This window comes from Maylandia zebra, linkage group LG14 (genome assembly GCF_041146795.1).
Source record: "Maylandia zebra isolate NMK-2024a linkage group LG14, Mzebra_GT3a, whole genome shotgun sequence".
In the NCBI taxonomy this organism is placed as follows: domain Eukaryota; kingdom Metazoa; phylum Chordata; class Actinopteri; order Cichliformes; family Cichlidae; genus Maylandia; species Maylandia zebra.
In genome coordinates this window covers 30,875,533-30,886,323 of record NC_135180.1, presented here as the reverse complement: position 1 = coordinate 30,886,323, position 10,791 = coordinate 30,875,533, and the positions used below count along the sequence as shown (strand labels likewise).

Below are 10,791 nucleotides of genomic sequence, written 5' to 3'. Positions count from 1 at the left end.
CCAGCCTCATGCACACACATACAAATACTCACATGCTCATCCAACATGGAGACACACAAAAATGTTGTTTGCTTTTTCCCCCATTGAACAGCAATTTTAGCTTTTTTTTAATGTGAATTTTCACTGGTGCTATAAGTTAAATATAACACTATTCTAAATGTTGTCCTTTAAATTCAATAATAAATAGGTTAAAATCATGTTTTAAAAAAAAAACAATTTATTAACTGCATATTTTTTTACAGCCAGCAGAATTAATTCATTCCACAGTTACAGTGAAAAGATTTTCTTCTTAAAAAAAAAAAAAAAAAAAAAAACTCAACAAAAATTAAAGCCACAGAATGAAGCAAAAACAGGAAAAAACAAATGGATACCTTGTTACAAGGGCAGTCAGAAAACATTTTAAACTTGTGAAACAGTATAGATATTTGATAGATGTCTTTCATCATTCTGTTTACCGCTGTTAGTGTCCTTACTGATTTACTCTGAAGGAGGCTGTCAGTGCGCAATGCTGTTTTTGTTGCTGTTATCTGCTGTTAGCCAGCATTAGTGAAGCTTCCTTTGAAGTCGATCAAACATTGTTGCACTTGGAAACTTAGTGAATAAACTCTCATGTGATGTGAGAATACAGTCAAACTGCTTATCAGAGGGAAAAATGTGAATTTAGTACACTCGCAGCTAAGCTGTTCTTGTTGGTTAGTCAGCCATTTTCAGCTGTCAGGAAACTGGAGAGTCGCGTGTGTAATCTGATGACAATAAATAATTGCGATTGGGAATATGGAGGATAAATAAGCATGTTTATGGCCATTTTTTGAGTCCAGACTTTAGTTCAGAAGATGAAGCTTAAAGTGAGGAGAAAGTGGATGAAGTGGAAATAAGGCAGGAGAGAGCGCATGGTGAAAGGCATTATGAGAAAGATGCATATGAAGTGATCACATATAGTTTGAAAAACACATTTGGTATCCTAAAATTAAAAGTTACAACTTTTAAAAACTTACAAAGAGTAAGTTTTTAAAAGTTGCCTGGTCTCTAGCAACATACATAAAAATGTTATTAGGTAGAATGTCTTGGCCACTGTATTCAAGATGGTGGGGAAACTTCCACAAACCAGCACCTGCTCCTCTATATTTCCAAATGAATAATTGGGTGGTGTAATTACACATTAATTAAAGTATATTTATCAGGAAACTATTATTTTTTATATTAGATAACCTTAAGAAATTACTTAGTATAACTTTAAATTAAAAAAAAATGGACATAAAAAAACTACTCGATTTTAATAACAAAGAGTAGGTAAGAAGAATTTTAAATTTGGTGAGGGCATAAACACATGAAAAAAAGCACGTGAGAAGTTCAAAGCCTGGTTTGTTTTATCAGTAGAAAAACGGGGTCAATAGAAGCAATAAACATATTCTGTCACATTCCAGGAAGTGCTTACAAATGTTTTTTTTAACGTTTGTTCCCCTGTTTCCTGCAACAGACACCACTGAACATCAACTACAGCAACTTTTTTTTACATAAATCCAGCAAAGGTTTCTTTCATAAATGCAGTACAACAAGACAATCTATTTGCCTTCCCTTTAGAATGATTTACATTAAGGCCTGTTTGAAAGATATGTTAACTTATGAGTTACTAATAGCTGCAACATGAGCTTTTCGTGGAACAATTCTTTTGCAAAATTGCTTCAACAAGCTTTCTCTCATGTCTTTTGCTCTTAAGCAATATATGAGTGGATTGATCATTGGTGGGGCAAGGCTGTACAGCATGATGATCACTATTCGCACATCAGCACTAAATGTAATGCCAACATTTTGGGCTAAATATACAAAACATCTGGGTAAATAATAAAGGGAGATTATAATCAGCTGAGTACTACAAGTGGACAATGATTTCAGGCGGCCTTGCACATTTGCTATCTTATACACTGCTATAAGAATAGAGCAGTATGAGAAAATGATGAATGCCAGAGGCCCCAGTAGTGTAACCATTGCTGCTGTAAAGGCAGGAGTGGCATAAGGGGTCCTGTCAGTGCACGCCAGGACTGTTATACCAATATGGTCACAGAAACAGTGAGTGATTATATTTGAGGCACAGTAAGGAAGAGGATATGCTCTAATAACCATCATTAGAGGGAATGCCTTGGAAATAATCCAGGCAGTAATACTGAGAATTAAAATATTAGATTTTGTAAGAACAAGTGAATATCTGAAAGGATAGCAAATAGCCAAATATCTATCTAAAGCCATCTGAAAGAGAATAAACGAATTGACTGAACCAAGATAGTGAACAAAGTACATTTGGATAAAACAGGCAGTAAATGAAATGCTTCCTGATCGAAACCAATATCTGCTTATGATCTTAGGTAAAGTGGTTGTGCTAAAGAGAATATCACATACACTCAGATTTAAAATGATATAATACATTGGCTTATGGAGGCTGTGGTTGGTTGCAAATAAAAAAATAACTTTAGCATTTGCTATCAGAGTTATCAAATATACAAAAAACAATACAGCTGAGACAAGACCATAGTATTCTTGATGAAGGCCAGCGAATCCAGTAAGGATGAACTCAGTCACACTGCTATGATTTCTCTCAGGCATGACAGAGCAGAAATTTCCTGAGAACACTGGAAAACCCACAATGTTAAGATAAATGGTAACATTTAAATTTATAATACCTTGAAATCATTGTGCTTTAAAGTAATTTTTGGTACTTTGTGCATATTGTTAAGAATATTTTAGTAAGTTTTAGTTCTCATTTGTTTTTCCTTTAGGTCTGGGAATTTATGTTACAACTAAACATGTTCCTGACTGCATAACATACATGACATAATCTTTTTTATGGGATGAATAACACATAACATAACATAATAATGACTCAGACTTCCTTTCGCTCACTTTACACTTACCTTTCTCATACACCGTGGCAGCATAATCTGCTGAGTTGCCCGCTGGTTCTCTTTTTAAAAAACTTCTCGCAGTATGTTTTTGTGATGAAGGTGTGCTATAGGCCATTGTTATATTCTCTGTGGATCAGTCAGTGCTCAATATACAGTCAATCAGACCCAGATTGATGATTTTTTTTTTCTAGGAAACAAAAAAGATCTTCAACAATAAGTCAGAAGATTAGGAAAAAGAATAGTTGTGTATTTGCTGAAGATTGTATGACTCGATCATATTATATAAAGTGCAGTTTTTGTTTGAGCTGGATTTAAGTTAAAGCACCTTCTTTGTTTTTTAAAGATCCTTGCTGAGGACCAGTGAGGCCCCAGTTTGTCAAACTAGAGATTCATGAACTTGTCCTGCATTTTGGAAAATTAAAAGTTAAAATCTTATTTTATGACATCTTAAAGTTTGTGGGTTTTTTATTGATTCTTTTGCCCATGGAACAGTCTTTATTTTTCAGAAAGAGATGGGTTTTCTGACTATTATTGTAGGGTCTTTACCTTACAGTATAGGGTGCCATGGGGGGTCAGTTGTGATTTAGTATTATATAATTCAAATGGAATTGAATTGAACTTAAAATCAACTGTACAACGGCTGATTATGCTCAACTCGCTACTTGAGCAAAACGGGTAAGGATAAGTAACAAAGTGCAATGGTCATATTACTTGTTGTGATTTATAATAGGAAAAAAAAAAGACACAGACAGTCTAAGGAGGAAAACTTTACCCTACCGCTTATTAGCTCTGAAGCTAATGGATTATAAATCCCACAGGAGTAAACAACTGCACCTTAATGAAACCCCAATGTGCACCTAAATTGATACTGTGGTAGAAGTGCTGAAACCCCTTTGTGTTTAATGATGCTCTCTAATCACACATCTTAGATTGCTTCACAACATAAGGCCCAAGGTCATAAGCACATAACATGCACAAAATTGTAAGCCCGCGTAAGGGGCGCGAAACACACAATAATGTGTCTTCTTGTGTTCTTTCATTTAATACGATTAAAATTTATTGTAATTGCTTAGAAGATGAGTAGGCCCCGCAACAAAAATGATGAGGTTTTTTGCCCTAACACTGTTTCAAATTTTTTTAAATAAAGCTGAAAAACAGCAACACCTCTCAGTAAAAATGGTCTTTAAGAAACCTGCTGTTTAATATTTTGTGCTTTAATATTTTTTTTTGACTTGAAAAAGGGTAAGAAAGCCAATTTTTTCTTTTTTCTATATATGTGTGTGTGTGTGTGTGTGTGTGTGTGTGTGTGTGTGTGTGTGTGTGTGTGTGTGTGTGGTCTCAGTTCATTTGTTTTTGGCACTTTACAGCATTCATATTTCAACTTTTCTGTTGAACTTAACTAAAAGGTGAGCTAATGTTTATAGTTCTTAGATACTTTCAAATGCTAAACTTAAAAATAACCACGGCTGTTCAGGTGAAAACAACATTGCATAAGAGTGTTTTGAGAATAGAATACGGTGAGGAGCAAAGACAAATATAGAAGACACACACTTTAATTACACACATGAGACCACTGTTGCCATAAGATGGTAATTAGCTCCCTTGTGTAGCTCATTTGTGTTGTTGCTTCTGAGTATCTGTAGACTGAGGCAACATGTTTCTTTGCCCCAAAGACAAAACTTTTTTGATTGTTAACCAGCAGCTGAACACAACAACAGTTAATTGTATATTACACCTATAGCATTCACATAACCTAAAAAATGAGAAACCTAAAGAAAGTTTTCTTACTAAAAGTATCATATCAGTGATATATAATATCATTAGAGTGGACTAGATAACAGTGATCGACTTTTGAAAGTGATGTGCTGTTGTGATTTGCTGCTATATAAATAAAATGTGCCATTTATGATGGCAAGGTATTACATGTTACTGTAATCACATTATATTTTTCAGTAATGCAGTAATTTTAGATGTTACTGTACTACATTAAACAAATACATTAGAGTTACAATCATGTCATTATGTATTGCTGCAAAGGTTCTTTGGTTCTTTGGCTGCTAACACAACTTTGGCTGCACAGACGGCATGCTAACATAAAGCTAGCCAAAAACCAACAGTGAAGTTAAAGTTGAGTGCATGCTGACCACAGCCCAGCAGTCAGATTCTGAACTTCAACAGGTAGAACCGGTAATGATAAGTAGTCAGGCCTGCAAAATTGTAGCCTCAATTTGTACCTGTTTTTGTTTCTACAGTCTATCCCTTTAAGGTCTCTTTGGGATAGTTTTCAGCTTTGTTTTGCCTTGTATTGCCTTTTATGCTCATGTATAAAAAAGAAAGAGCCAGTGTGTTTTTGACTGACCACTGGAGAAGCTCAAAGAAAAGTGACTATTGCTTTGAGCACGTGAAAAATCCGCTGCTGTTTATAAGTGGATATGATATTTAATTCTCAAATTCTTTTACTTTGTCTGATAAAGTAAATGGCCTGATTGCGAATATCCTTGGGCCATCTGTTGTAAATCCTTTTGTGTACTGCCTTAGGACAAAAGAAATAAAAAATAAAATCTATATGATATTCAAAAAATTATTTATTCAGTTTTGTTAACCTTTAACTCTTAACTGGTAACTTTTTTTTCTTCTTATCAGAATTGTAAAGCACTGAGTCCCAAACAGTTGAGAATCAACAAATCATTAAATGCATTAATCATTTTAAACAGTCGACATCTGCAGAGTATGTACAGTGAATATACTGAGCAAAGGACATTGGTGGAGTTACTAGGCAGGAGGAAAAGATGACAGCCTCAAAGCAGGTTCATGGATGAAGTGAACAAGGACAGGCATATGGTTAGTGTGACAGAGGAGAAGGACCTAAAATGCAGGACTCGCGGAAGCGAAAGTGAATTAAGAAAAACCGGCTTTATTGCAGTGGTGACTGAACAGAAAACTAACTATACCGGAAAATAACTAAACTGGCATGCAGGTAAACAGAACACACAGGGAGGTAAGAGGGAGAACAGACGTTAACAATGTGACACCGAGTAGGGGAAGACACAGGCTGTGTCCCAATTCAGGGTCTGCACGCTTGAAGTACGCATTTTAAGTGCGGTTACGTCACCGCCACGCGACGATAGCTGTCCCAATTTGAAGTGTACTTCAAATGCATACTCCAAATGCGTCGTCGATTTCCCCAAATAGCGTGGTCCGGTGCACGCTTTGTGGTCCCATATATCCCACAATGCATAGCGCGGCGGTGGGTGTGGATAATTTTGCCGCAAAATACGGCAGAAGGGAGCGGCCGAAGAGGGGTTTTTTTTCTTTTCAAAACTTTATTGAAATTATAAAGCGAACAGTCAGTCATTCCAGTTCAGTTTGTACAGTAGACATACAAGGCAAATAAGAGTAACAATATACAGTACAATGAAATAAGAAGGATAAATAAATAAAGGATACAAAAGAAAAAAGAAAAAAAGGGGGGAAATGTGACAGACTTCATAACAACTTTGTACTTGAAAGTTGTGACAGCTCATTTGTTAAACATTTCTGAATGAATTTCAATCAATGATAAACCTTTTTTTATTGGAAGTTAATTTAAGAGAGTTTAAGTAATATTCAACTTCAATCAAAAACAAATTAAATGATGGGGTTGAGTTTTGAAATTGACATTTATGTATGTGGAATTTTCCTAATAAGATGGAGCGGCCAAAGAGTGAACTGTCAAAAGTACTGAATATGACGTCACTTATTTATGTGCGAATGTTTAATAATTAAAGTCAGTCATATATCCACAAACACAACAAGCTGAAAGTCAGTGATTTTATATATATATAAAAAAAAAAAAACACCCAGCACGCCCCTGCGGGCGGTTTATCCTTCAAGCTCGGGTCCTCTACCAGAGGCCTGGGAGCTTGAGGGTCCTGCGCAGTATCTTAGCTGTTCCCAGGACTGCGCTCTTCTGGACAGAGATCTCCGATGTTGTTCCCGGGATCTGCTGGAGCCACTCGCCTAGCTTGGGAGTCACTGCACCTAGTGCTCCGATTACCACGGGGACCACCGTTACCTTCACCCTCCACATCCTCTCAAGCTCTTCTCTGAGCCCTTGGTATTTCTCCAGCTTCTCGTGTTCCTTCTTCCTGATATTGCTGTCATTCGGAACCGCTACATCGATCACTACAGCCGTCTTCTTCTGTTTGTCTACCACCACTATGTCCGGTTGGTTAGCCACCACCATTTTGTCCGTCTGTATCTGGAAGTCCCACAGGATCTTAGCTCGGTCATTCTCCACCACCCTTGGGGGCATCTCCCATTTTGACCTCGGGACTTCCAGGTTATACTCGGCACAGATGTTCCTGTACACTATGCCGGCCACTTGGTTATGGCGTTCCATGTATGCCTTGCCTGCTAGCATCTTGCACCCTGCTGTTATGTGCTGGATTGTCTCTGGGGCATCTTTACACAGCCTACACCTGGGGTCTTGCCTGGTGTGATAGACCCCAGCCTCTATGGATCTTGTGCTCAGAGCTTGTTCCTGTGCTGCCATGATTAGTGCCTCTCTGCTGTCTTTCAGTCCAGCTTTGTCCAGCCACTGGTAGGATTTCTGGATATCAGCCACCTCCTCTATCTGCCGGTGGTACCTACCGTGCAGGGGCCTGTCTTTCCATGATGGTTCCTCGTCTCCCTCCTCTTTCTTGGGTTTCTGCTGCCTGAGGTATTCACTGAGCACTCGGTCAGTTGGGGCCATCTTCCCAATGTATTCTTGGATGTTCGTTGTCTCATCCTGGACTGTGGTGCTGACACTCACCAGTCCCCGGCCCCCTTCCTTCCGCTTAGCGTACAGCCTCAGGGTGCTGGACTTGGGGTGAAACCCTCCATGCATGGTAAGGAGCTTTCTTGTCTTTATGTCAGTGGCTTCTATCTCCTCCTTTGGCCAGCCTATTACCCCAGCAGGGTACCTGATCACGGGCAGGGCGTACGTGTTGATGGCCCGGATCTTGTTCTTACCATTCAGCTGACTCCTCAGGACTTGCCTGACCCTCTGCAGGTACTTGGTGGTTGCAGCTTTTCTAGCGGCCTCTTCATGGTTCCCATTCGCCTGTGGGATCCCCAGGTACTTGTAACTGTCCTCTATGTCTGCAATGTTGCCTTCTGGTAGTTCAATCCCCTCAGTTCTGACTACCTTCCCTCTCTTTGTTACCATCCGACTACACTTCTCCAGTCCGAACGACATTCCAATGTCATTGCTGTATAGCCTGGTAGTGTGGATCAGTGAATCGATGTCTCGTTCACTCTTGGCATACAGCTTGATGTCATCCACGTACAGGAGGTGGCTGACAACTGCTCCGTTCCGTAGTCGGTATCCGTAGCCAGTCTTGTTAATGATCTCACTGAGGGGTTTCAGGCCTATGCAGAACAGCAGTGGGGACAGAGCATCTCCTATGGGCTATGGGCTTGGAGTTGGCCTCTAGTGTTGTACGCCACATCCCCATTGAGTTCCTGATGAAGGCTCTTAGGGTCCCATTGATCTTGTACAATTCTAGGCATTCCAGTATCCAGCTGTGGGGCACTGAGTCATAGGCCTTCTTGTAATCAATCCAGGCAGTGCACAGGTTGGTCAGTCTGGTCTTGTAGTCTCGGCTGATTGTTCTGTCTACCAGTAGCTGGTGTTTTGCGCCTCTGGCATTCTTGCCAATTCCTTTCTGTGTCCCGCTCATGTATTGACCCATGTGCCTGTTCATCTTAGCCGATATGATGCCTGAAAGGAGCTTCCATGTAGTACTGAGGCAGGTTATTGGTCGGTAGTTGGAGGGGACCGGTCCCTTCTTGGGGTCCTTGGGGATCAGGACCGTCCGGCCTTCAGTTAGCCATTCCGGGTGTCTCTCGTTAACTAGCAGCTGGTTCATTTGTGCTGCCAAACGCTCGTGGAGTGCAGTCAGCTTCTTCAGCCAGTAGGCGTGAACCATGTCGGGCCCTGGTGCTGTCCAACTCTTCATACTGGAGACCCTTTCTTGGATATCTGCCACTGTGATGGTTACTGGACCCTGTTCAGGGAGGTCGCTGTGGTCTGCCCTCAGATCCTCTAGCCACTGAGCATTGCCGTTATGGGTTGCATCCTTCTCCCATATGCTCTTCCAGTATTGCTCCGTCTCCAGCCTTGGTGGTGCTGTTCTCTTATTGTTCCCTTGCCACTGAGAGTACACCTTTGCTGGTTCTGTGGAGAACAGCTGGTTTATTCTCCTGCCTTCTATCTCTCTGGTGTACCTCCTCAAGCGGCTGGCCAAGGCTGTGAGTCTTTGCTTGGCAGTTTCCAAGGCCTCAGGTATGGACAGCTTGCTGTATTTCTTAGGCACCTTATTTGTCACACCTTTCTGCAACTCCGTTAGTTGGCTAACCTCCCTCCGTGCTACTTTGATCTTGCCCTCTAGCCTCCTTCTCCATGGAGGGTACTGCCCCTTGTCGCTGTTCAACTTGTAGCCAAGCATCTCACTGATCACTGCTGCCGTATTGTAGATCAGCTTGTTAGTGTCGGTAATCGTGGTTGTAGGTATTGTCCGTAGTGCTGCATTAACATCATCTAGCAGACCTTCTGAGGGAACTTCACGTAATCTTGGTAACCGGCTACGGGGGATCCAGGTTTCAAGCTTGGCCATGATCCTATTTTTCAGGTCAGTTCCTCTCGCACTCAACGATCCTTCTCCTATCGCACTTGGGGCTATGTACCCAATCTCGGGTGGGGGTGATGATATCGCCCCCCTGACCTGGCGTCCTGACTCCTCCTTGCCGTAGCATTTGTGTTGTACCTCGTCAATCTCTAGCTGTGAGAGCAGTGATTGGGAGTTATTGCCCTTTCCCACTATGAGCTACTCGGCTTTACTTGACGCGGCTCGACTAAAAACTGAGTAGGTGCTAGTGGAAAGGGGCTATTAGTGCAGTGTAGAGATGTCTTAGTATCATTTCCAGTTATAATGAACACAGTCCTCCGTATGTAAGGAACACTAAGTCAGAAAAAAGCTGAATCCCTTTTTCAGCACATTTGATTCATCATCAACCCCTCTCCCATGTTTGTCCCCACTGTTGCACCTACAGCTACTGCCATCATAACATGGCGCCCCTGGGGAGCGCCCCAGCTCTACTCCCACCTCAGCTCCTCTTTGCACTTCCACTACATTCCCAGTGTGCTGCCCCTCCCCCTCAACCATGACTTTCAATAGAGATTGAAAATGTGACGTCACTCAGGGGTAAAACCGCAAAGAATTCTGGGAACTCGTGGCAAGAGGTACTAGCGCACGCAGGCTTTCAATTGAAATCAGTTATACAGCGATAAAAAGAAACACAAAAAATGGCAAGAAGCTGTTGCATTATTAACTGAAATAGCCGGTCGCATGACAGCCACAGGAAGCCGACGGGTAAAGAGATCGGTTGTTATCGGATTACGTCGTTGAAGAGAAATTGTTCGAGCCATGTTTCCGAAGTAACAAAGAGGCGACTTGATTGCAGCCATTCAAAGATCAAATATAACATCCCAGAACACTCCAGCTCACAGGTTAGTCTGCTCCAAGCATTCCCACAAAGGTCAGTCTGCTGTTGTAGTTAATGCGTCATTTTTCTTAACATAATTAGTGATATAGGTTACAAGCAAGTCTGGCGCTGAACAGAAATTGTCGCGCTATGCTCCTTTGTTTATTGTGCATAAATAGTGAATTGTCCTGACACAATATTGTGTTTCGCTTCTGTTATTACCATGGTACATTGACAAAAACATATACTTTTATTCACAGGATAAAACAGTTGTTTTGTATCACTAATTGCCCAGTGCAATTACAGCATACAATATTATTGTCACTGCTACATTTCTGTAATGCGTACCAGAAATTATTTCCACTACTAATTAATTACCATTGAG

At 40.7% G+C, this 10,791-nt stretch overlaps 1 protein-coding gene across 1 annotated transcript; it reads right to left on the bottom strand.

Moving 5' to 3' along the window:
* Positions 1 to 1,620: 1,620 nt before the first annotated feature.
* Positions 1,621 to 2,598, bottom strand: LOC112435961 (olfactory receptor 2AT4-like). The gene has a single exon (XM_024805071.2). It carries the CDS (start codon positions 2,596 to 2,598, stop codon positions 1,621 to 1,623), a length of 978 nt encoding a protein of 325 aa, XP_024660839.2.
* Between the last annotated feature and the right edge of the window lie 8,193 nt (positions 2,599 to 10,791).